Here is a 27623-nt window from a genome sequence, read left to right as displayed (position 1 = left end):
GTGTTCTGACTGATGGGTTTAAATGATACAGACTGGGATTTTTAAACAAATGACCAATTATTAACAATAAACACCATTTTTCCTACTAATGCAAAAAATATTTGAAAGCCTGTGCACAGATCCCCAAAGGTTTTACTACAATTACTCGCCTGCTCATGTATTCATATAAAAGTAGCCATTTCAGCCGTAAACCTGCTATACATGGGGCGCTTAAGAGAATCTGGCAGGAAGGCTGCTCAGGTCAGGAATGTCATACAGGAAGTACTCTAGAATTAGACTTCCTGTTCGTCCCACTGCTCCTCTGGGTGGAGGCGCCGCTGGGTGTTACGGTGCTCAAGGTGATGACAACAACAAGGGGCAGCGGGTCACGTGATTGAGCTTTCAGGACGGCCGTACGGCTGTGTCAGCAGCCTCATCCTCTGGGTGCAGGGCGGCGATGCATTATGCCTGCCAGAGCTTTGCTAGATTGTGGGGCAGGAATGTAGAACTGGTCTATTAGATCAGTACAGATGGAAGCCAGTTCATTATTCATTACAGCTATGTAAACATGCTCGAACGAAACCATTTCTGCTCGTTAAATTTGAAGTCTTACTAGAGAAATGTGAGTGCGTCAGAGGTTTGTTTTGCTTTTGTAGCCACAGTTTACACTTTGACCTTAAACACATCATAAAATATGCTCTTGAAGAAAGGACACCTATAAGGACAAACTCCCAGAATGTGTGTGATTGTGCCTGTTTAGCAGAGCCGGGTTTTAAACAATGTGTGTTGCAACTTTCTTGAGAACCACTCATCCAAACATGAATCAATTGGAGTAATTTCAGGCAGGAAGGTGTGATAGAAAATTTCTGTTCTGTAATTTCGGTAAAGGCAAAGATGAATAAAATGAAATGAAAACATGCCCAGCTCTCTTTGTGGGCACCATCCCTTCAAAGGCCTGTTTGAGGGTTCAAGTCTGGGTTTTAGGATTAAAGTTAGAATTAGGTTTAGGTTAAACTTACAGGTAAAAGGCTCAGGAATTATTCAGTGTCAAGCAGTCAACAGTTACTGTAGAAGAAAACAGTAACAGAGCCTGATTTACCCAAAATCTAAGAATTGGTGTCCCGGACACCTCAAAGTGCTCCACTGCAACAAGCCTACTAAGTTTAAAGTTGATTGGACAAATGAAACACAGTGCAATATACTCTTATTTTTATCTGTCCCCTCACTACATTTTTGGACTTTTACCCATCTTTTAAACTCCCACACCGTCTCAGCTGGTTTTACTGGCTGTGGACCTGAGGTGATGTGAGGCAGCACTCCTCAGCAAATGCTGTTAGACTCATTATGCTGCTGAAAATTTAATGACGCTTAAACCAGATGGTGTGCTGTGCTGTATCCATGCTGGTTGCGCATCATATACACTGTTGACTATAACTATAACTGAAGCATGTTCAAGGCAGCAATGTATTGCTTTGCAACCACGAGATGGTGACATATTTTCCTCCAGCAGACCGGAAAGCCTGAGGTGTAAAGGTCTCAGTAGTAATATCTGATTTCATCCTGCAGGGCCGCTGTGAGTTCATATAAGACTCTGCAGCAGAAGGAGCGACCAAGCATACAGCGACACAGACGGAGGAAGAAACACTTGACTGCACTGAGCCCTGCTGTCAGTGTGACAGGAGCAGGGAACGTCAGGTCAGCGGCCCTGTTGTCCTTATCAGTGTCGTCCCACCCTGACAGGAATACATTCTGCACAACATCCTGGTGCGTCATCCTCAGCTCTGTTCCTTACATGGCTCTGGAGGAAACGGTGCCTGTGTGGTAAAGATACAAGAGCTGATGGTGCCCAGAGTTGTCTGGGTAGTGTGCTTAAAGTAAGAGACAAAATGAAGCTTATAATGATACCTGTAATTTATCACATAAACTTCAGTTATTTTTTTAAAGCACCTTCCAGCTTATTGATATGGTTCTTCCTAATTTCTCACCAACACAATAATATAAGCTGCCCGTGGGTCCACAAACAAACTGCAACCCAAAATGAACTTCCTTTAGTAGTTACTTGAGGCTGGTTCCAAAAGTGAATCAGTCTCATGTTAAAATCCTAAACTTGCCCAATATAGGTAGGTCTATGGTCTGTGAATAACTTAATACTGGGTGAATTTAATAATGGTATTAAAGGTATGTGGATGTACACAAGGAGCTGTGAGCTGCATGTTGTCCTTAGCACTTAGCTACTTAGCACTATTAGCAAGTGGCTATGTGTTGCACTTTCTTTTGGTGCAGCGTGCTAAATTATAAACAGGCTGGTTCTTATATAGTGCTTTCCTACAATTTTGCACTTTTATATGACATCTTATTCACATAAGCATTGTTTTATCTATGCCTAATAAGATTCACACTCCAGCGAGCGCATCGGAGAACAACCTGGAGTCCAGCATCTTCCTCAAGGATGCTTTGGCATGCAGACTGGCAGCCAGGGTTTAAACCGCCACCTTGCCAGTTAGTAGGTGACCTGCTCTACCTTCTCAGCTACTAATACCCCGAACTAGCTAGCATTAGCCAATATTTACTACTCCACCTTCTCATGCAACTATGGTCTGTTCTGGCTCCAAAGAAGTCAATATGCTGGCAGCCAAAACACTAATGTTAAAGCTTCAAAGTTCCAAAGTAGTGGACAATATTGCAGGGACTACTGCTATCTTTTATATACAGTCTAGTAGCTAATGCAAAGATCTATGCTAACAAAACTTGTGAAAAATAATATGAAACCTACGCAGGTAGTGTTTCTAGAGATCATGCAACAATGGGATGGTGTTTTTAAAGACAAACTCTCTTTTAAAGATCTGGAAGAGTTATTAGTTTGTGAAGGTTCATTTTGCATTTTTCTGATCTCAGTCTGTCGACACCAGATATCACAAGTGAGCTGATTCTGACTGAAGCATTTATTTTAAAAAAAAGTCTTTTTGGCTTGAAATGGAACCAGCTTTTACTAAATGAAGCTGATGTTTAATAAATAAGACTTTAAAGTAAGTAAAGTGGCCTTTTGTTTTCCTCATTGAGCTCTTTTTGCAATCAGAGTTTTGCCTTCTGCTGGGCATCAGAAGTAATCCATTTAAATTTCTTCCTCACTGACTTCAAGTTTCAGGCCTGGTAGCCTTTTCCATCTTCTATATACAGCTATATTCACAATACAGCTGATTTACATATATATCTCCCCTTTTTCAAATCAAATCAAATCAAATCACTTTTTATTGTCACATCACATGTGCAGACACACTGGCACAGCACATGCGAGTGAAATTCTTGTGTGCGAGCCCCACAAGCAACAGAGATGTGCAAACACAACAACACAAACGAGCAAAATACAAGAATGGCCAACCTGAAACTAATAAATATATGTACAATATATAATAGTGTATGCATTTCTGGATGTGTATACTAAATATTTTCCTACGTGTGTGTGTGTGTGTGTGTGTGTGTGTGTGTGTGTGTGTGTGTGTGTGTGTGTGTGTGTGTGTGTGTGTGTGTACACATTTTTACAAATTAAATAGTAAAAAAATAAAATAAAATAATAATAATAATAATAAAATATATAAAATATACAGAGTTGAATATGTGCAAAACAAGTGGCATTTATATACAGTGTGGAGTGCATAATGTTAAAGTTCCAGTAGTGAAGCTGAGGTGTCTATGACGTGTTCAGCAGTCTGATGGCCTGATGGAAGAAGCTGTCTCTCAGTCTGCTGGTACGGGACCGGATGCTGCAGAACCTCCTTCCTGATGGAAGCAGTCTGAACAGTTTATGGCTGGGGTGACTGGAGTCCTTGATGATCCTCCCCGCTTTCCTCAGGCAGCGCTTCCTATAGATGTCTTGGAGGGAGGGAAGCTCACCTCCAATTATCCGTTCAGAGCACCGCACTACTCGCTGGAGAGCTTTGCAGTTGTAGGCGGTGCTGTTGCCATACCAGGTGGTGATGCATCCAGTGAGGATGCTCTCAATGGCACAGTGATAGAAGGTCCTGAGGATGCGGGGGCTCATGCCGAATCTTTTCAGTCTCCTGAGAAAGAAGAGGCGCTGCTGCGCCTTCTTCACTGTTTTGTTTGTGTGTACTGACCACGTAAGATCCTCAGCCAGGTGTACGCCAAGGAACCGGAAGCTGCTCACTCTCTCCACAGCAGCGCCGTTGATGGTGATGGGGGTGTGTACTTCTCTGCACCTCCGGAAGTCCACTATCAACTCCTTTGTCTTTGCGACGTTGAGGGTGAGATGGTTGTCTTGACACCAGTGGGTCAGGGCGCTGACCTCCTCCCTGTAAGCCGTCTCATCATCGTTGGTGATAAGACCCACCACTGTAGTGTCGTCCGCAAACTTCACAATGATGTTGGAGTTGTTAGTGGCCGTGCAGTCGTAGGTGTAGAGTGAGTACAGGAGAGGGCTCAGTACACACCCCTGTGGAGCACCAGTGTTCAGTGTGATGGGGGATGAGGTGATGCTGCCCAGTCTGACCACCTGGCGTCTGTCAGACAGGAAGTTAAGGATCCAGCTGCAGAGGGAGCTGCTCAGTCCTAGATCCTGCAGTTTCCTGTCCAGCTTCGAGGGAACGATGGTATTGAATGCTGAGCTGTAATCTACAAACAGCATCCTCACATACGTGTCTCTCTTCTCCAGGTGTGACAGGGCAGTGTGTAGTGTCAGGGCTATGGCATCATCAGTGGACCTGTTGTGGCAGTATGCAAACTGTAGAGGGTCCAGTGAGTCGGGTAGTGCAGAGCAGATGAAGTCCCTGACCAGCTTCTCGAAGCATTTGCTTACGATGGGGGTCAGGGCTACAGGTCGCCAGTCGTTCAATGAGGAGATGGTGGAGGATTTGGATACAGGGACGATGGTGGCCATTTTGAAGCAGGCTGGGACTACAGACAGAGAGAGGGAAAGGTTGAAGATGTGTGTGAACACTCCAGCCAGCTGAGCCGCGCATGACCTGAGGACGCGGCCGGGAATCCCGTCCGGACCAGTAGCTTTGCGTGCGTTCACCTTCCTGAAGCACTTCCGCACATCCTCCTCAGACACAGTGTCAGCCAGCTGCATAAGGAAGCATTAAAAAGTGATTTTAGTTGTAGCTCATAAACACTGCACACCAGCTATCACTCATCTCACATCTCACCAGAGATTCAAAAGAAATCCAGTCAGTTTTCTGGGTATGTGCGATTTCAGCGAACCATCAAAGAGAAAGTTACACCCACACTGCTCCGGACCCTCGATGGGCTGAGGTGGGTCAATGGAATATTTTCAAAAGCTGAGCGAACACTGAAATACCGACCCAGTGGTGACAGATTTGCACACTCTGGAGGCCATTTGTGGAAAACTTTTATTTCGAGTAAGGAAAAAGATGCTCTAAAAGGGAAGCTACTGCTTTTTTGTCTTATTGTCTTTTCTTCATCCGTGTGAACCAAAAGCTCAGACTTCAGCTTGTTCTACTTTTGACTCTGTGTGATGTCATAGAGAATAGATATATCTAATGCGATCGTTAGACCTCATTAAACTTCAGGAAAGCTACTCTAGTAGATTCAAAACATTTCTCAAGTCCACAAAGAAATGTGGCTAAAAAAAACTTCACCTGGTGCAATCCACGTCTGATTCTTTGTTTGGAGATGCAGCTCTCACACATTAAACAGGCCACATCAGTCATTCTCAGCCTTTCTCAAAGTCCGTTTCAGTTTGGTTTGTTATTCGATCTGCAGAGCACCCGTGCCGAAATGCTAAACTCGCTTGAGGAAATCAGTAATGCAGCACCAAAAGATGATGGGAGACTGTGTTTGTGCTGGCTCCGGCCACGGGGCCACTTGGCACGCTCCTCGCTGTGTTGTGAAGAGGTCCGGGAAGCTTGGAGGCGTAAACAGGGCGGCGGGGTCAGAGGACTCAACTGGTCCGCAAATAAACAAACTGTCCTCGGGGGCAGTAGCCGGTACTGGTGAGACAGCTGCAGAGGATCAGAGAGGGTCAATGACACGTGCTGTTTTTGTTGAGTGGAAATTTTCAACACATTTTGTTCCACAACAGTTTATCCAGAACTTGACTAAATCATCTGAGACACCTACAAAGTGCCTTCCAATACAACACTACTCATCAAGGACTCCATTACTTGTTGGCTCTGTTCTTTTCCACTGGGTTGTAAGATAATGACTTGTGCATTATACATTGTTTCTTCTGTTAAGTGGTTTCCCTTTGAGTCGAGGAGACTCTCAGACTCCTGGGGGGGGTCCTCTGGAACACCAGGTCCATTCGCTGTGCCCCCCCACCCCCACCCCATGTGCCACCATCTGGATTGTTTTCCTGCTCTCCTCCCCTCGTCATCTTTCCCTTGTGATGCTTTCGCGTCACATGGGACATTTTTAAGATGCCATAACAAACAATCGTTTCAGTGTTGTGACTGAAGTGTACCATGGGATACAGTGTTATTTGATAACACATGGGTTAAGCAGCGATGTGTTTATAGGTGCGACATATCACCAACAGCTGGGTGAAGCAAAAACTCTAAGTACTGAAGTTTCAGTTAAATTTGTGCATTTATTCTTGATCTTGTTGTCTTGTTTTGTAGCTCTTATCCATTTCACGCAGTACCTCTTGGTGCCTGTTAAATCTAGAATTTAAAATCCTTAATTAACACAACTCTTGAATGATTAAGCCCCATCATATCCTAAAGACCTCATAGTTTGATAGTTTCAGACTGTCCACTTCTTTGAGGTTCAAAAAGTAGAATGGGTGGCAGAGACTTTGGGTATCAGTTGCTCCCAGTTGGGTTGAGGAAACAGACAGCCTCTGTAGTTTTAAGATGACATATCAAACTTTTCTTTCTGCCAAAGTTTTTGGTTATCGCTGGTACTTGTGCTGTGATCCACTTGTTAACTGATGATCTAATGATATGTTTCCAGGTCCAAATGATGGATGTGGCCATGGTTGAGTATATCCTCCTCTTAATTTAGTTCACTGAATTTTATTTATACAGCACCAAACCACAACAACAGTCGCCTCAAGGTGTGACTCGATGTTTCATGCTTTGCTCTCTTTTTATTAGGATAGTTCATGTGATTTGGTAGTGATGGCGGCAGCATGGTGGTGCAGTGGTTAGTGCTTTTGCCGCCCAGAAAGAAGGTCCTTGATTCAAATCCATTATCTACCTGGGTTCTCTCCAGGTAATCCAGCTTTCTCCAACACTCCAAAGACATGCATGTTTGGCAAATTAATGATTCAGAATAACAGAGAGGAAATATCTGAAGCCCTCTCCTTTGTTCTTTGTCATGTAACGACATGATCAACAGTCCAGCTGATGTTTTGTTGTGAGCCACCGTGTTTCACCAAATGTTTTGAAATATTTTAAATTGTGCAAACATGGATTTGCCTCTATCATACTGCTCGCCATGAACTGCAGTCAGTTTAACTCATTAGATAAACTTCATAAGTCCTCCCAGTGTGCTTTGTGGGATCGTACCACTCGACATAAGACATCCTCCACCTTCTTTTCACTCCACATGTGTTTATATGTTGTTATTACTACCACTTTTACCATTATGTCTCCTGTATTGTCTCCTCACCCTGAACTCCCTGAGTCGAGTTCTGTTCGACGTCACTTCCTTTTAAAGGGGAGTTTTTCCTCCCCACTATTGGCAAGTGCTGCTCACGGGGAATCTTCTAATTACTGGGGTTCTCTCTAACATCATGGGGTCTTTACCTTTAAAAAAGTAAAAAAGGTATGACGGACTGTTGTAAAAATGAAATTCAATTCCTCTAGTTGAAAGAAAACGCTAATAATCAACTATTTATTTGCAATTGTTTTGTTGGCTATAAAACTAGAAACAATCACCTCTAACAGCATTTACCATCTTCTGCACAGGCTCCTGAAAGCAGCACATCACCCTATACCCTCCCTTTCTCCCCCTCCCTCCCCTCTCTTTCCACCCTCAGGCATTATTCTCTTCCTTTAACTCCCCCTCCTTTCCTGCCGGCCTCTCAGCAGAGGATGTGTCTGGAGAGAGAGTGTATGTGTGTGAGAGAGAGGAAAAGAGGAAAGCCTTCAGTAGAATGGATATGTGCCTTCTCTCCTCCACCCTTTCTTCTCCTTCTCCTTCTTCTTCTGCTTCCTCCTCTCCTCTTCCTCATCAGTGTCTTCCTTCACTGTCTTCCATCAGATCTGCGCCCTGGGCACCTTCAGCACCGGCCCTCAGGGGAAAAGGATACTCGTCGGGTGGATGGGCGGCTAAAAACTGAACTCCAATGTCAGCTGGGGATCAGAAGAATGGTGGTGACAAACCAGAAGGTAATGGGACACACACACACACACACACACACACACACACACACACACACACACACACACACACACACACACACTGCTTGACTGTGGCCAACACCCACTTCTTCTAAAGCCTCTTAACAGCTAGAACCAAAACAAAGCTGTGCGTGAGGCTGCACTCTTACTTCTCTGTGAGAGAAATGAATGAACACACCAGAGGAGTTTGCCTCACACTGATGGATTGATTTGTAGTGACTGATGAAATATTGAAGAAGCCAGTGCTTGTGAGATACAGGATTCTCCCTGTGTCCAGTGTTTCTGCTGGGGGGCGAGAAAACTACAGACTCTCCAACTGTGTTTGGGTATAAAAGTTTAATTTTCTCATGACGCAATTTCAAACCTGTGAATGTTCAAATATCCATTTCACGAGGGCTTTAAAGATCTTGTATAACTGAAAGCTCCACTGCAGCTGCTGAAGTGACCGTGTGCTGTTGTGTTTAATGTCAGAAATCTCAGATATGCTGAGAACAATGACCCACAAATGTAGATGTATGCAGCCACCCGCTACATGAAGTCTACATTTTGGAGCTCTAAGTTAGCTCGGTTAGCAAGCTCCTGGCATAAACTGAATGAGTGCACAGACACAGATACCTGCTATTTAGTTATGTTATGCTAAGTAATATAAAAAACTGCAAAAAACACAAAATGCTAGATTGAACTAAAGCACAAGCTTCTTGGACACACTGTGGGTCATATTCCTTGTCACATAATTCCATTAAAATGGTCCAAACAGCACAAACCTGGTTGAGAGTTCCAGCTCAGGAAATTAGAAGAGGTGAGGCCAACCTAACAGTATCCAGTCTGGTGAGTGATTTAAAAAGAAATCACTCACCATACGGTTGTTATTAAGGGGAAAGTGCCTCTTCAGATAGAGGATTGGAGTCGATGTGGATTGAAAACACTGTAGCTTCTGCATCAGCATGTTTTTGTTGTTTGTACCTTCTTGGTTTTCTTATCACACATATATGATAAGAAACAGCATCTTTAGTTGCAGCCATCTGAAAATGTCAGCTAAATTGATCTCACTCCTTTCCACTTATATTTGACTTTTAGACCAACTACTGAACATTAAGTAGCAGCTTTAAACTCATCAGGATCTTCTCATATAAAATCAGCAGTAAATCATTTTCTGCAATCTCTGCAAAATCGTTATGAATCAGGTCTGTCTAATCGCCGTCGGCAGTTAACGATCATATTGTCCATTGTGCTGCAGATCTGTAACCTTTCAACCTCCAGAGTGCCAGAAAGCCAGGCGACCCAGCGCAGCACATTGCTGTCTGCTGAGTCACTAACCAGTACATTATTCCATTAAGACCAATTATGTTGTGTAATTCCAATTGAGGCAGTCATGTGACTAACTGTGTTCTAGCTGACTCACAGATGAGATATGATATCCTGCTTACCTGACAGGCACAACACAAAGAGTCTGGGCTATAAAATAGTCCCTCCATTGGGACAGGGAGAATTGTTTGACTGCGCAGCACTTCCCATTCCCGAATTGTTGGGTAACTCGGGATATGCTGGAAGCTATGTACATTTTTAGGCATTGTCTCTTTTTACTATATACAAGGAAGACAAGAATCCTGATTCTTGTCACTTCACTGAAGTCTTGGAATCACCTGATCTTTCACCCAAGAGACAGGGGGTCATGTGTATGATGCCATTTTTAGACTCGATAGAAGAGATATATTTCACAGAGGATGATAAATGTGGCAGGAGGGAAAAAGGAAGACCTCAGACAAGCTTTGTGGAATTAGTGAAGGAGGACATGTAGAGGAGGATGTCAGGGACATTGTGAGATGCAGGCAGATGATCTGCTGTGGCCCGTTCAGTGTTGTATTTATGTCTTGATGCATGCTCAATCATCCAGTAAGGAAATCCGCCCCCCAAAAAAGTTGATTCTGTTTATCTGGACGTAGCGTTTTGTGGGAGAAAAGTTTTGTCACTCATCTAAGTGACTTCTTCAGTCTCAGCTGACTGCAGGTTTCCCCAATCGAGGTGGCTCTTCTGTGTTGTGCCATCCGCTTCGCCAGAGATTGTTTGGGTTCCTCAATGTACAAATCCTGGCAATCCTCCTGGCACTTAACAGCGTACACTATGTTACTCTGTTTGTGTCGAGGGATTCGATCCTTGGGGTGGACCAATGGTCTTTGATCAGTGGTCATGGCAATTTGCCTATTAATGAAGAAACTGACCTCACAGCCCATTGTTCCTTCAGTGGTGCTGGTTTCAGTCATTGTGCAAATGTACTCGTTATAAAGTTTGGGAAACCTGCAGAGAGCTGAGACTGAAGAAGTCATTTGGATGAGTGACGAAACGTTTCTCCTACTGAAAACGCTACGTCCAGATGAACAGAATCAACCTTTTGGGGGATGTTTTATCTATAATTTCTGAGGGTTGATATGAAGGTTTATCTGCAAAGTGTATTGACGATAACTATATTCTAGGAAAGTGTAAATAGGGGTTAGGTTTCTCTGTGTTGGTACTCAGTTTGTTAAATTGTATCTATTATTTATATTATTTCCTCTGTCTTCATTACATTTTGATTAATAAGGCTTTAAAGTCAAAGCTGTGTTAATGGTATAATAAGCGAAAGTTCACCAGCTCTCCAAAATAAAAATCTCATAAGAAGTCTGTATTTTTCCTCACTGAATGTAATGTTCTGTGGTGGGTAGCTCAATACTGAACATTCAGAGAAAATTATGGGAGAATATTTGGGGGCAGCTTTGGGAGCCGTAACAAAATCAGAGTGTACTTTTCTTGTGCTGGTAAATGAGAAAGCGATTAAAAAAAACATTAAGTGAGGCAATCCATAATCGCTCTTGACAGGCTGCTTCCCAGCTGGGAACAAATCTCATCACTGCACATTTCTGCACGAGCATTTCTCTGAAGCAGAGCTGCTGTGACAGAAATAATGACGCTGCCGAGGGAGTGAAACTTCTCTTCTAGCACATAATCGAGCCAATTCAAGCTCCTCTGTCATGGGAAAGGTTGTGACCAGCTTTCAAAACTTCCTTCAAATGATTTTAAACTGTGACATTTAGAATCACTCGTTCACTTGGAGCCCAGTTTGTCTAAATATGATCAAATACTGTTCCCTGTAGTAACGCAGCTAATCTCATGATGGTAATAGCCCTGAACTATAGTCACACCCAGTGAGTATAAGGCGTTTAACATGTTGTCTCTGCATTTCCGCTTGCACTTTAAAGTTTTCTTGTTTTGTGTGTTTATTCCTCTGTAAGAAACACACAAACAAACACACAGTTCTTTTGCTGTAAAGAACCGCGGGATACCAGAAGTATCTTGAGTGTTGCAGGGGAAAGTGTTTTTAAGTCAAACAGAAACCTTTGACGGTACACAGCTGCCTCTGTTGGTCTGATCAATATTAAAATGAGGACGTGAGCTCTGGTTTTCTGGGGGACAAAATATACTGTTTGATCCACTGTTTGATCCACTGCAAGCACAAGAAAGTTATCAGAGGTAAAAAAAATAAATAAATAAATAAAATAAATGTTAAAATATGTCAGATTCCTTTTCCCTCAATCGATGAAGTTAAATGTTTATACAAGTTGAATATTTTAACTTTATGCTGTATTATTTGATTCTCAGCTGTTATATGGAATCAAGCATTTTCGTTTTGTTACTGAGTTTATTGGACTCTTTAGATGATGGGTCCACTGGATTGCTTTGCCAGGTGTGAAAACTGCAGTGAAGTCACTGAGTAAGTCGTTACTCACATGAATTAAATGTCTCACTCTCCCTTTTGTTGTGGTGCTAGCGTTACTGCGTAGGAGTGAAGTTGCCTTAAATGTTAAATATTGTTTTAATCAAACATTTTGTTTGAATCAAGAAGAAATAAAGTACATATTTTTTTGCCTTTCCACTGTGATCTCTATATTGTAGATGATTCAATATGGAAAACCTGAGGGAGTGATGTTTTTCACTTGAGTTTACGGTTGTACGGCTTGTGGCTCATGGACAGTTTCTGAATATGTTTTTTTACACTTAAAGGAAGGGAAGTATTTATGTACAAAGAAGAGCACCAGCTAGCATTATTTTTTCATATAGGTACTGTCCTTGAGCTAATTAATAAACTGTGTTAAAATATTACTATCAAACGGACTTATTACAATTTTTAAGGAAGGTGTAAAGAAAGGGAGGACAAGAGAGGTCCTTTTCGATCAGATGGAGAGCAGCTTTCACTTGGTCCCCCTTGTTGCTTCCCCCCTTGCTCTGCTGTGTGTCCGCTCCCCTTGACTGTGCTGACCTCCCATCTTTAATACCATGTGACCGAGCAGACTTTTATCATTTCCTTGATTTGGAAGGTGTGGGTAGGAAGCGGTGGCATGCGGTGAGTTTTGCAGTAAGGCGAACAGAGACTTGAGTAGTATCTGTCACGGTTAACTCTCAATATTAAAATATGAATGTTGTGTCATGATCCTGGTTTTTTGACCCTGCCCGTTGGCTTTTGGAATTTTTTTAGTTGCGGACTTTTTAATCCTTTATTTAATGCCCCTCTTTGTATCCCTCTTTGTACACTCTTGACCTTTGACTTTAGTGTGGTGTATGGGTAGCAGTTAGTATTTTACTTAGAGATCAGATTATACAGGGTTTTCCTTTGTTTTTTCTTAGCGTTCCCATTAGTGACTAGTTTGTATATTAGTGTCATTGTTTGGATGTTTGTTACTTCCTGTTTTATTTTGCTAGTCTCTTATCTCATGTGCATTTTGTTTAGTTTTATTTCCCCTTGTCTCATTAGATTCTGTTTTCCAACTCCATCATGTCATGTGGAGTGTTGGCAAACCAGCTGGTTAAATTAAATACTGTCAGACATTCTCATAGATACTTATTTAAAAGCACTGTTGACACTGCACCTAGTCAACTTGCCTATTTTATGGTCAGAGCTGCCTTCCCCTCTCTACCGTCGTCACAGCTTTTCTTGCTAATGTAAGAAGTTATTAACAACTTTTTTACTCTACATGACTCATGCTGGCCAAGGTGGTTAGCAAGACCAAACTCATCACTGATGCTAAATCACTAAAGCTCATTTAGTTGCTATTGCTAGCTGTGTTTCCATATGTAGTGCATGTCATAGCTGATCTCAGAGCAGTGAAGGCTGAGCCAGATTGTTTCACACACTCCCGTCCCGTCAGCGAAAAACCAGAGTTTATCCACCAGAAAAAAAGCTGCTGTCTTCCACTTGCCCAGCTCCTGCATTGTTAATGGGAGATGAGCACAAAATTAGCACAAATAGATGAGAAGCTTTAAGATCAAAGTGAAAGGAAAAATCACTGTTTTTCAATTTGCATCTATTTTTAGATTTGATGAGGAAAGCACTGCTTGCCTTGCTTGCCCTGACAGGATAACAGTGGTAGGAAGTAATATTTATTCAAAAATAAAAGTTTGCAAAAGAAAAACAATAATTGTAAATACTTAAAAAACACAGAATTAAATGTTAAAATTACTTGCACTGTATGCATAGATTTATTGCCGTTGTATCAATCAAGCATTACCGAGTGAAAGTCATGTCAATGCAGCAACACACCCGACGTGTTGTTTCTTAGCTTTGTTATTCCAACATAGAGGTAAAAAATAAAACAGAATCTCAGTGGCTGAACTGAGATGGAAATAAAATGGAACAAATGTAGAACATCTTATTATAATAAAACATACATAATAGTTTAACTAACATCCATAATTTACTACTGCAAAGCTAGAACTTCTCTGACATGTCTAATGCAGTATAAGTTGGCGCGTGCAGATTAAAACAGATCAACATAATATAATAAACGGTGAACTTAAACCTTTGTTTGTGTTTTCTTGTCCTCTTAGAGAAATGTGCAACGACAACTCAGAACAAAATTATTCCCTGTGATGAAACATTTCTGATAGTGGTCATTTCCAGGATTATAATGCCCCCCACTGATAGGACATAAGGGCTCAATGCTTTGATGAGGATGAAAATGATATGAGAAAATGAAAATGAGATTCACTAAACACCTAAGGGAGATTTTGGAACATCAAAATACCAAATGAGGGGATATGTTTTGGAAGAGTGGTGTTCCTTCCCTCCTGTGGAGTCCTGAGACTTTGAGCTTTGAAGCTGTTCTAGTGACACAGGATGGCTCAGCAGCTTACTAACACGGCTCAGAGTCTTTTATATATAAAAATAAAATGTACCGTAATTTTTATCTTTACATTTTACCCAAACATGAACTTAGAACTTAGTATTTTTAATATATCTTGTGCTAGAAGCAAGTAGTGGATAAAACACGCCTCTTTGCGGTGTGTGTGACACTGACTGTATATAAAAGATGTTTGTAGCTTTGAGGGCTGAAGTTAATTAAACCTGCATTCTATCTAATGGCCAACAGGGGGTGTTTCAAACACAACAGACTGGAACAGAACAGAAAGGCCAGGAGGAATCAACCTGCTGCTCACTTCCTCTATGACTTCAGTAAAAGAGTTTATCGTCTCAGTCACAAGTTTCAACACTGTGATGTTCATGGTGTAAATTACAGCTTGAAAAGACAATAAAACAGAGTATGCTTAAGGGCAGGCCTGCCTCTTTATGGGCGAGTTGCTTCACTATATCTCCCTGCCTGATATTTTCTTCTCTTTGTCTCTCAGACATGGTGCCACAGCCTGAGGTGTGGCCTGAGGTGGAGAGGGCAGAGTGTTTGGCCCGCGGCGCTGCCCTGAAGTGGGCGTCGGGTGTTTTCTGTCGGCCTGAACATCTGGAGCGACTCAGTCAATACAGGAAGAGAGAAAGTCAGAGGACAGCGTCCGTTCACACCAGACTGAAGGTGACAACACAGTCCACAAGTACGCATCAATGCACAATAATGGAGCAGTAGTTTAAAGCAGTTTAAATTATCCCAATAAGGCACATAAAAGAAACCTAATCTACTCTTCCTTATTTTCTGTTGCATACAGTGCTGCAAAAAATATTTGCCCCCTTCTTGATTTCTTTCTTTTTTTCTTATTCGTCACACTTAAATGTTTCAGGTCATCAAATAAGTTGTAATTATAGTTATAACCCAGTTCAACAGAAAATGTGTTTTTAAAGTAATGATTTTATTTACTGAGGTGAAAAAAGCTATCCAAAGCTACCTGCCCCTCTTCTTAAATCATGAATTAACTTTGATTTTTTATCTTGGAAAGCTGAGTTCAAGTTCCGTTGCCACACCCTGGACTGATTACCACCAGACCTGCCGACTCAAGAAATCACTTGAGATTTCAATGAACAGCACATCATTCTGCAATCTAAAGAGACAAGTGAGAAACAAAGTCACTGATGTCTATTAGTCTGGAAAAGAAAGATATTTCTAAGACTTTGGGACTCCACTGAATCATTATCAACACCACTTGGAACAGTGGTGTTGATAATTACCCTAAAAGTTCGTCGATGACTCATCCACGAGGTCACAAAAGAACCCAGAACAACATCAAAGACCTGCAGGCCTCACTTGTCTCGGTAGAGGTCAGAGTTCATGATTCTTCAGTAAGAGACGAGGAAAAAAATGGCATCCATAGAAAAGTTCCAAGGAGAAAACCACTGCTGACCAAAAATCACGAAAACCTTCAGGAGGGTTTTTAGTCCCGTTACATCCAATCACAAGAAAGATGGCATGTAGGGAGGTGGAAGGACAGAGGAAAAGTTTTGCTGTTTTTCCGTTTTTTGTAAATAGACCTAACATTAACACTGCAATCCCTTTCTTTCCAGTCCATGGTCCAGTCGTACCTGGAGGGAGTGGGCTGGGGTCTGGAGCAGCTCCGCGAGGCCCGGACTGAGCTGAGGGAAGTGTCACGTGATTTGAAGAAAGCTGGACTGGAGTCTGATCAAAACACAGAGGGGGGAAGATCTCTGGAGAGACTGAGAGAGGTGTCTGCAAACCACAGTCAGCTCCTCACTGCCGTTAGCAACCTGCCACGACTTTACTCCGGTGAGAAGCAGCTGTGTGGATGAAAGTAGGATCCCATGACGAAAGTGACTAACGTAGATGTCCCTGTCATCACGCTTTGCATACATACATGCATACATTTGCCTTAATCCTGTTATATGATGAGCAGATTATTATAACTGGTTTTAATTTGACATGAAAGGACTTTAAATCTAGAGATGACATCATTTTACACAGTTTTATGCTGGAACAGGATTTCAGGAAAACTATTTGAAAGCTGACACTAACACCATAAAACATTTACATTGATGCATTTTGGCAAATTTACTGTGACTTTGTTTGTTTCTGTGTGTTTTTGATTTGAAAACATATAAAAAAGGTGTCCCACTGCTCTAATGTGTATTTTAAGGATACTGAGTTTTCCATGCTGACGCCTTAAAAGCTTTAAAAGTGTGTGAATATGACATTTACGCTATTGCTGGTTGGAAAATCCCCTTATTTTTCTGCCTGATATTCAGAGGTATGTCTGCGTACCTAAAAGAGGTGTTCTGATTGGCTGCCCTTTGCAGCCATGTTTAAATGGCAGGTGGGTGGGGCTTCTGATGTCACCGTCAGCTATGATGACCGTATTACGGGATATCCACTCATAATGACTTCATACAGAAACTATAGCGCAGTGTAAACCTTTTCATGTTTAATAATTCTTTTGGTAATTCTTATAGTTCCATGTAAACCACCTCCACATACTCTCTATTGCCCAGTGCGTAGCATGGTGATGGAGACAGAGCGCCTGGTGGAGTCCCGGCGGCTGTTGGAGGCCCATGCCAAGCTGATGGATCTGGAGTACTTGCAGGATGATATTCTATGGCAGCTCAACAAGGCCGCAGGAGGTGCACTCAGCACTGAAGACCAGGAAGTGGTGGCCAAATATTTCTCTGGAGTCCGGCACCTGGTCGATGCACTGGGTGAGGAACTCATTAAGATATGGGAAAATCTGTTCAAGCTCAACCATCATTTTTTGTTAAAGTTCCTCTCCTAGCAGCCTAACAACACATCACTGTTAATCAGATTTACATGATTCTGTAAAAAAAAAAAGACCATTCATTCATATAAGTTGCTTAAAGTTGTTGAGACATGGTTTTAAATAACTGACCTTCAGGCATTTGCAGCTGTAGCAACCAGTTTTGTTCTGGAAAGAAACCTTTAAAAAATCTTTATTGATAAAAGAAAACAAATGATAACATTCAGCGATATTTAGTATGCACCCAGGATATGCAATAAGCTTTACAGTTGACTTTTCTAAAGCAAGAATACATCAAAGAAGCGTGTAGAAAAAGCAGTGTCATGGAAAGAGTGCCATTGGGTATTAGCAGCTTTAATAAAATCTTTAATCCCAGCTTCTGTGGTCCTGATGATGAAAGCACAAAGTCTGCTGGTTGAAACCTGATATCTTCATACTCCACATTCATCCTGGCGCTGCAGGGAAGGAGCTGTGGGCGGTGGTGAGCAGTGCTCTGGCTCTGGCCCGACAAAACCCCACGCCGTTTGTATCCGCTGTGAGGATTGTGGAGCGGGAGGAGGCGCTGGACCAAACTCTGCTGGAGGAGAGGGGAGGCGGCGGAGGCAACAGCAGGCCCCTACCCCCTGGACGACCTCGCTGCTGGAGAGCGTGCTTCTTCAAGGTCAGCGGCACCTGATACAAACACTGTTACCAAGTTTCTGCTTTTGAATATACAAATGTATGTCTCAGTTCACTCATACTCCCAGGTACTAGAGGAGGCGGTGGCGGCGCGGTTTCGCAGTGTTTCCTATCTGCACACACGTGGTCCGGGTCTGGCAGGTCACCTCTCTGCACTGCAGCACGGCATCATGGCCGACCTGGCCACCGTACGCCACCTGCTGGAGCACTGCGTCCCGCAACAATACAAGCTGACTGGAGCCTACTTGAGGGCCAGCCACCGCTGTTTACATGCCCACCTGACACAGGTCGGTGAAATGAACAATGCCACCTCATCATGAATACTACAGATCTGTCTTCTTCTGTCCAGGTCAGTGTTTTTTTAAACACCGACCACCATCACTGTCTACATGTAAGTGATATTTGTGGCCTAGGTTAGCAGCTGGGACCTGGAGAGCGGTGAAATCTTCGCTGTGCTCAACTGGGTGCTGCACATCTACAACAGGTGAGGCTCGTGATCAGAATCTGTATTTTATCCTTTCTCTGTTACCATAAAGTTTTTTAGAGTTTTTCAGGATATTTCTAAGCAGCAGTTTGGAAGATTTTAATCTTGAGCTAATCACAAGATTGGAAGAAAGAAGAAACAAGAGATACAAAACTTTTCTTTCAAATCTCTGTTTTGTTATTACTGTGAAGTTATGGACTTTTATTAGCATGAAACGCCACCCTTTGGCTGAACTCTGCAAACCCACGTTCAGCCATTAATGTCACAAGAAGCCGCGAGTTCATTAATACTTCATTACAATGACTATTAAAGCCACTAAAATCTGAACGTGGCAGTCTTGTTTTGGCAGCCCGGACATGATGGGTCATCCTGAGCTGGTGACGGAGATGGAGAGAGAAGAGCTGAGGCCTCTAATCTCCACAGAGGGACTCGAGCAGCTGCAGAGCAAATACGTGCAGAGTGTTCGGGTGAGCACTGGATACAGTCTGCATATACAGAAGACAGATGTTTTATATATTGAAACTGTCTGTGTTGTTGCATTAAGTACACATAGTCTGTGTGTGTGTGTGTGTGTGTGTGTGTGTGTGTGTGTGTGTGTGTGTGTGTGTGTGTGTGTGTGTGTGTGTGTGTGTCATTGCTGCTGTAGAAGAGTGTATCTGAATGGATGCACAAAGCTCTGCAGGTGGAGCTGCAGGACTGGCAGAGGGACCAGGAGCCAGATACAGACCATGAGGGCTTCTACCAAACAAGCCTGCCCACAATCATCACACAGGTAACCAGTGCTATAAAAACATCAGATAAATACAATCACAGATCCATGACGTGGAGCAAATTTTACACATTTGAAAGTTTCTTTAATAAACCTTTAAATGAGCATCTCACAATCCTCGCATGCAGCATGACTGTGGATTCTGTCCTGGTTTTGGAGCTGGATAATGTAATCACGTGATAATGTAATCACAATGATGATCTTCATCCCTGTCCACACCCTGCAGATTCTGTATGTAATGAAATTATGTGCTTCTTGGAAATGCACTGGCAGAAACAAAGATCTCACATTCTCTGCTATTAAACTTAGTTCAAGTTCCCCACTGAATGTAGAGTTGGTGTGGACTTCTCGGAGTGTTTTATATAACTATGCTGTGTATTTTGTGTGGATTTGTGTGTCACGGTGGTAGATGCTGGAGGAGAACGCCCGGGTGGCTCTGATGATCGGCGAGTCCCTGCGAGATCAGACTATACAGATGGGACTGTATGAGATGGAGAACCTCCTGAACAGGTGTGTGCGCATGGACGTTGTGTGTCTGTGCTCCTGAACATACTGCACCCAGCTTTTGCTTAGTATTTGCTCTTTAGACCAGGTTACACTGTTTGTAGACTTCAAGTCAGATCAAGTTTTATCATTTCCTTATTGCTGCTTTGTACACTCACCAGTCATTTCAGTAGATGCTCCTGTTTAACTGCTTATTAACAAACAATCACGAAAACAACTCAGTGGATTTAGACATACAAACATGGTCAAGGCGACCTGCTAAGGTTCAAACTGCTCTGAGACTTTCAGTCACATCAAACATCAAACATCCATCTCTAGGGTTTAAAGAAAATGGTCCAAAAAGAGAAAATGTCCCAGTTTCTCTAGAAGAGAATGCCTCAAAGTCAAAGCAGAATAGCCAGTGTGGTAGAAGGTTCAGGTTAATGACTCCACTTAACAGAGGTGAGGCCTAGCAAGCATGGATCAGCTCATGCCACCTCTGTCAGGATACCTTTCAGTCAGCATGGATATGCCCCTAAATCCAGTATCCAGCTGGATTCATTAGTCTGTTGGGGTTGACTCTTTTTTTGGAGCATGCCTCTAGTGGGAAGTTAGAAGAACTACAGTTTATGCTCTCCCTGCTGCATTTTTCAGCTCCGGAGGTTTCCTTTTGCAATAATTTTGTGAATCATTACATCTACTTTAACCTCCAGGTTTCGTGAAGCTCTGGTGGAATTCGGAAAGGAGCATCGCAGGGATCTGAGCAACAGCAAAAATAAGTTCTACCTCCACTATCTGCTGGCCTCCATCAGCAACTGCATCATCCTCAAGTAAGTTTGTAGTGGAAGATCAGTGCAGGTGTGGAAGTAAGTAGTCACCACACACAGGAGCTTCTGATTGATAAATGCTCCAGGACGTGCACACTCTCAGTGCTCTCATGTTGAATCGATCCATCATTTGATGGTGTGGGGTCACTTATTATTTCTTAATATCACTTTGAAAAAACTTAAATAGAAATGGAAGAATTCCACTGGGAAGTTCTGAAGCAAAGACATCCCAGTGCCTCTACATGCAGTAGTGGTTCCTTTGCATATTTTTAGACTTTGGACATAATCCCGATGCACAGGTTGAGTCCTGATCTTTATTATGAGTTTAGCTATAAGTCACACAACAGTTAGCCATTAATAATTAACTGTCGTAATGTAATTTTCTGCACACTGGCTTGGCTCTAAAGCCATGACAAAAGAGGAAGATACAGGGTGAAGGCCACTAAATACTAATTTATCTTGGTATCAAATTAAAAATAGACAAAGAAAAACCTAACTGTGAGGTGAGAATCATCAGTAATGATGACGTGTGTATCTGGACATGTTGAGTGGCACAAAGCAAAGATCTGTGTGAAAGAAAAGCCGCTGATGGTCTGAGGAAGGGTGGAGTTTAATTGAGGAAACACTCCAGTTGAGCTGATGTTCTGCTCCACCCATCGGCATGGAAACGTTATAAGCAAGCAAGCAGACCATCACAACATGAGGGTGTATGTCATGTGAGACACAGTGAATAGCTGCGCCTGTGAAACGGTATTTGCTCTAAATGTGATTAATTTCAGGAGCCTCGAAGCACCGCCTTTCAGTTTTCCAGAGATGAAGATCATGGCACGGAATCTGAGTGTCCTAAAAACAGCTTGTTTAGTGCCGTATGAGACAGCTGTAGTGACCTGCCAGATCGGTGCAGTGAACAGTTAGATCGATTTGAGGAGCAAAGATGTGTGTGGTCTCAGAGAGGATTAATCGTTGTTCACTGTCGGTGCAGGAAGTCCACGGAGAGCCTGCAGCAGCAGCAGTCGTCCCAGTCGGCAGGCCAGTTCACTCGCACTCCTCCTAACCCTCTGGCAGCTCTGGACCGGGCGGTGCGGCGGGCGTGCCGGCTTGTCATGGATCAGCTCTTGCTGGATTTAAAGCCTTTCCTCCCAGGCCTGCTCACCCGACCCTGGCTGGCTCAGGGAGACCCGACCCCCAAACTTTGCCGCGTCCTGGAGCGTCACCTGGAGCTGTACTTGCGCGTTCGGCCTCCCTGCCGGCAGGTATCAGATTCAGAGAGCGGTTTAGAAATGTACTGTGTGTGTCGAGGGTAAAGGTGGTCTAAAGGTACAGAACCTAATAACCGAAGAAAGTGTAAATAACCTCCAAAGACAGGAATAAGTCTCATAGTGCATATTTATTTTATACATTCTGTGTGTACAGCGTCTGCAGGAAGAGGCCCAGTGGCTGATGGTGGTGGAGTACGTCAGGGCTCTGATGCAGAAGAGGCTGGTGTGTCGTAGTGGCGAGGAGAGGAGGCAGCTCGCTCAGCAGATGCTTCAGGATGACCAGCTGTTCAGAGAAATCTTCCACAGCCTGGTGGGTATAAAGTACTATTACACAATATTATTACACATGATTCAGAAAACTGTACCAGGTTATGTAACACTGAACAATATCAGTATGTTAAGGTTGAGACTTTGTAGAAATATGAGTACTACATTACTCATACTACAATAAAATGTATTTTATTTAGGCCCGTGCTGGTCAATATTCAATTAATTTAACAGATTAACAAAATACACATGACATGTAACATTATAAAATGAACAAGGACATAAAAATGAAATGAAATGGAACAAAATCAAGTGATAGTTTGAAATAAAAATGAAATAATTAAAATAAGATTAACATAAAAAAAGAGAGACCAAATCAAAGGATGTAAAAGTAGAAAAGTAATCATGTGAATCATGAAATTACAAATGCATAATTAGATAAACATTGACGTACAATTTAACTAATTTTTGAACATTTAAACAATATATGATGAATTTTTTTTTTAAATTGAATAATCTAAAGTATAATAAAACTAAAATATGACATAACATAAAGAAATTGAGAAAAAAATGGAAAAATGTAGAAATAAAAATATATAAATGAAACGAACAAAGTTAAAAAAAGATGAAACGTGAGATTATAGCTTTATGAAATAAACACATTTTTAAAGCTATATTGTGAAATAGAAACGTAATATGAATTACTGCATGACAAAATTAAATACTTCTAATACTTTTATTGTTAACTACAAATTAATTAATAAATTCATTGGTAGAACAATTATTTTTAAAGAAGTGGTCAAATAAGTTTCTTTGATAATAACACGCTGAGTAGAAAAATCATACATAAGTATTTTATTTACTGATTGATTTATTTAACATTGAGCACTTTGGGGTATTCGTATACATATAGTTTGCCGTTGTACTGCATGAGAATCGTGTTTTCATCTGCTGCGATGTCTTAACTGAATAATTTCCACAGAATATTCATACCTGTCCGTGCGCGATCACTCAAAGCCACACGTGCATCGATCTGTCTCAGCAGGAAGGTGAAGGGTCAGCACCTGAAGTGAACCCTTTGGCCTTACTCCCTGTCCTGGCCGAATTCATCCGCCTCAAAGACCCCAACATGCTCACACTGGAGGTGTCTGGACTTGCAGCCAAATATCCTGACATCAGGTAATCAGCACCTCCTCCACCCTAACTGCTGCTCATTCTGTAAGCTTGATGTGTAAAACAAATACTGCCAGTGTTGTTCAGAAGAAAGTTGTATTGTAGACGTCATACGTCAGCTTTCAGAAACACCGTCTTTAATAAAGCTGCCACAGCCCTGATTGTCTTTGGTTGTTCAGTGAGTGAAGAAACAACAAACAACAGAACAAATTCTTCCAAAGTGAGCAGACAAAACGGGATGTTTCAAGAAGTCTTTGGGTTGTTTCTGAGGTTTAATTCATCTCATAATCAGTCAGTCAGCACGTTTCAAAGGAGAAAAGCCTTTTTTATGATTGCACGCACCACAGGAGTAGGAAAATAACTTAACTGAACAAAGCTGCAAAACGAAAAACCCAGACTGAACAGAGCCATAACACGAACTCGCTGCCTGCTGACCAATCAGGCCTCTAGAAATTAGCATCACCGTTGGTGGAAGATCTCTCAGACCTCTGTGAGATGACAGCAGGAGGGTTTAAAGTTCTTTAAGCACATCTAAAGTCTTTAATCTTTTTTATTGTTTCTCACCACACAGGTTTGCACACGGACAAAGCCTGACATTTAGTTTTTATACTTAGTCTATACTCACTTTCAGGCTGTGAGACATGAGGCATGATATTAAACAAGGCATAAAGTGTGACATTTATGGAAAAAAGAGTATAATAAGGTGATGTGAATTAAATAAAAATTTGATTTTAGATAAAATGAAATGGTCTGAATTAAAGTAACGCTGTCAGGTGAAAAGGTGAGAAAAATCAATGCGAAATAAATAAACTCATATATAAAACAGAATGATCAAAAGCATAAACATTGTAGAAGGAAAAGCTAAAATCAAGTGACATTGTGAAAGAAAAGGTATCATCAAAGCGATGCCATACGATTTAAAATGATCTGGCTGTAACTCAGGAAGTAGAGCAGGTCATCTGCTAATCGCAAGGTTTGCGGGTCGATCCCTGCCCAAGCCAAATATCCTTGAGCAGGATACTTACCCCAAGCATCCATCGGAGCATGAATGTGTGTGAATGTTACATAGAAAGCACTTACATAGACCTAAGAGCTTGTGTGAATGAGGTGAGTTGTGTAAGGTGCTTTGAGTGCTGTGTAAGAACCAGTCCATTTCCTTTGGTGAATAATGTAGAAAAAGATTTTGTGTTTGTTCTCTCAGTGAGGAGCACGTGTCCGTGCTGCTGGAAATCCGAGGCGACGTCTCTCGGGACATCAAAGGGGCTGTACTGGATTTGCTGGAGCAGAGCGCTCCCCCTCTTCCCGTCGGATACCGACCCATCTTCACTGACATCCTGGTGCCTCCCTCCACCATGGCCTTCTGCCTGCCAACTGCCAAGTGTGCATAGCTGCAGGGGTTTCGTGTAAAAAGCAGGGAGCTCCTAAATAAACACTTAGAAACAGTGCTGAGCAGAGTCTCCAGCTCTCCTTATTTATTCAAGATCTCGGTGATGCACATGAATTTATTTCTCCTCCAGCTTACCAGGGGTTTGAGGTGGCGACTTGCTGGTCCAGGTCTAATATCAGCTGCGAGGCAGGGGTTGTTTTGTTTGCCTTAAGTCTTCTATACTTCCAGAAGTCGCTGTCAGAGTTTTCTGCAGTTTATACAACAGAGTTAACAGGACGTGGATGATTTTTAAAGTCCGGTAACAGGACTATTGTGCACTTCATACACTCTCTGTAGCCCCATTTGGATGGAATTTATTTCTCTTTGGCAGGTTGGGTGATTTTATTATCAGTCCACACCATATATGACTTATTTTTCTCTGGGGATTATATTATGATCAAAGTGAAAAAGTATTCAGCTTCAGGTAAGTAACCTGTTCTCTGAACTCTGTTTTCCACTTTCTCAAACTGTCACATTAACAGCGACCAGACGCCCTGTAGTTCTGTTATTTCTAAGCAAATGATAGAAGATAAATAAATGTGTTCATCTATTAACATTTATTTGTTTTTTATATTTTTCCTACCTGAATGTTCGTGTCCATTACAATGAGAGCGAATTACTAAAGGTAAAGAAATACAAACAGAGAAACTGAGCGACTGGGTAAAGCAAGAAGAAATCCTGAGATTAAAGTCATACAATTCTGAGAAACACACATGTATGATTTGTGGGGAAAAAATAATATCAACACAAGAAAGAAAAGGAAAACAGAATTTTTATGATGGGAAAAACATCTAATTTAACAATTTCCAAGTAAAATGTAGGTAAAATTTATATCTTTCAATTTGTTTAAATATCTTTAAAAGGAAATGTTAGAACACAAGCAACAGCTTTCCAGTCATTAAGAGAAACAACAAACTACGTTTCAAAAGGAGTTTAAATACTGTGATTTTCCCTTAACCTTCAATAGTCTCGATACGCTGTCATATTTTCACAGACTTTAAAAAGCTGTTGATGTTATTCGTGTCCAAATGGGACTTTTGGTTCAGGTTTAAAGTGACAAACAGCACAAACAGGCCTGCACGCTGCCTTCGTTCTTCTTCATTACCCACCATGTTACTGGTTAAACGTTATTTCTGCTTCCTGTCACTTTAAAGAGTCAGCGCTGAGCATTGCTTTGACCTGCATGAGTAAAATCTCACATCAGCATAAACGTTTCTATGTGAAACAAACAATCTGCCTGGATAAACTGCACCAAAGTTTTTTGATCATTTCTTTGTGAGAAAACATTTTTAAGACTCAAATTGCTGCATATTAGATATCTTTATATAAACTAAAAACTTCCTACTGAAAAAAAGACACTTTTAAACTTTTTTTGTGGAGATTTTCTTCTGATTTGAGGGAAGACAGAGGTTATGGGACAGATTTATGATATTGGTGGGCTTCAAACATAAAAATGCTTTGAGTTGAATTTAAATAAAATTGGCTGTGCAGCATGCGTATACACATTAATGCAGCGTGGGTGTTTGGCAGGGTTTGCTCCCCGCTGAGTCAAAGTTACTATGGTAAAATAGATAAAAGGTGTAGTAGAAATTCAGATAAAGCATAACTCTTATGTAATGTATATTGAAAACCAAAGCTTTCAAAATGAAAGAAAAAGACATGAAATAAAGAAATGATCATATAGAAAGTGGCATTATGAAAGAAAAGTGACAAAAAAATAAAAGATGAGAATGAAATTAAACTGAAAATAAGAAATATTAAATACGTGGTTGGATTATTAATAAAAATGAGACACTGATGAATCATTAAATATATAAGTGACATAAAATATAAAAATATGACATGAAACAATGGCATTATGCATTGAAATGTTAAAATTAAGGTGACATAAAAATGGATGATAAATTAGGAAAGTGCATACATTAAAAAAAAGAACAAATGAAAGTGTGTATAAGTTATAGTTTATTATTTAAAGATGAACGTGGTTTCTCTTTGAGATTTCCCAGCTGTGAACATCCCACCAGAGCAGCTGCTCTGTAATCACTCTGAAACTGTGTTTTCATTTCAAGCTTGCTGTTTGTACCAAATGTTGTTTATCTCATTTTTTTAGAAAGTATTTATTGTATTTATGTAACAAAGTCAACTGTTGTCTTTTGTTTGGTGTTTTGTTATTGGTTTTACATTTCTGGTTCAAAGCCTCTAAAGAGCATAAAGTCTGTTCCATAAGTGTTTTAATAAAGTCTTTATCAAGTAAACTTTGTATTTCTATTATTAAAAGCATAAGGCACATATTAAGTATGAAATCACTATCAATCAGCAGATGCAGTGTTATTTATTTATTATGTTCTTTACTTGGCATAAAGTATTTATTTATATCTTGAACTACTGCACTGTAAATGTGTTTGACTTTTATATATTTTGCTAGAGTGTCCTTTATCTTTCTTGCCTCTTAATTCTTCTTTACGGTGTGTGAGAGAAACAGCATTTCATTTTTGCTGGATGTCCTGTACACGCAGCAAACTGACAGTAAAAATCTTTGAATCTCGAGAGAATGATGAAACGTTATTTTGATAATGAAAGCAAGATTTAGGTGTGAATTTTAATTTTATTCATTCAGGTTTTTTTATTTGCAAAGGCTGTTTCTAGTAACTAATATAGTCACTTTTGAAATCATTTATATTTTTATTTTATGAATTATTATACTGTTTCTTCTTAATATTTTTTTAGCTGTTTAAATTCCTGCTGTCTACTATTTACAGTCTGTTTGGAGCACCCACACTTTCGTTGTACACGTACAATGACAATAAAGGGCTATTCTTTTCTATTCTTTTCTATTCTGTTTTTTTCTTCTCATGTTTTTCTAATATTTTTATTGTCATTTTTATTTTCGTAATTTAGCTTTTCACAAGGCCGATTATCTTTTATAAATGTATTTAATAACCAACTCCTAAATTACAACTTCAATAACGACACAAATACCAAAAAAGAAAATATCAACGACGCAA

The 27623-nt window shown here is 41.1% G+C and overlaps 1 protein-coding gene across 5 annotated transcripts; it reads left to right on the top strand.

Annotated features, from left to right (window-relative positions):
• Positions 1-5054: 5054 nt before the first annotated feature.
• exoc3l1 (exocyst complex component 3-like 1) lies at positions 5055-27419 on the top strand. 5 transcript variants are annotated; one of them, XM_085414863.1, is made up of 16 exons: positions 5055-5247; positions 8164-8291; positions 14958-15133; positions 16054-16273; positions 16993-17196; positions 17714-17913; positions 17999-18217; positions 18344-18414; positions 18764-18881; positions 19061-19186; positions 19593-19693; positions 20380-20496; positions 21476-21746; positions 21907-22062; positions 23062-23198; positions 24394-27419. In XM_085414863.1, exons 2-16 carry the CDS (start codon positions 8249-8251, stop codon positions 24578-24580), a joined length of 2346 nt encoding a protein of 781 aa, XP_085270989.1. In that variant the 5' UTR covers positions 5055-5247; positions 8164-8248; the 3' UTR covers positions 24581-27419. The 5 variants fall into 5 exon arrangements, with proteins under 5 accessions (XP_085270989.1, XP_085270988.1, XP_085270987.1 ...); XM_085414862.1 differs by lacking the exon at positions 5055-5247 and adding an exon at positions 5337-5354; XM_085414861.1 differs by lacking the exon at positions 5055-5247 and adding an exon at positions 6164-7170.
• The last annotated feature ends 204 nt before the right edge of the window (positions 27420-27623 follow it).

The sequence above is a fragment of the Rhamphochromis longiceps genome, linkage group LG7, assembly GCF_057381845.1.
Source record: "Rhamphochromis longiceps isolate RC_006_pf linkage group LG7, R_longiceps_female_GT1.1, whole genome shotgun sequence".
Taxonomy (NCBI): Eukaryota; Metazoa; Chordata; class Actinopteri; order Cichliformes; family Cichlidae; genus Rhamphochromis; species Rhamphochromis longiceps.
The sequence above is the reverse complement of the archived record's forward strand: the minus strand, read 5'-3'. Positions and strand labels throughout refer to the sequence as shown.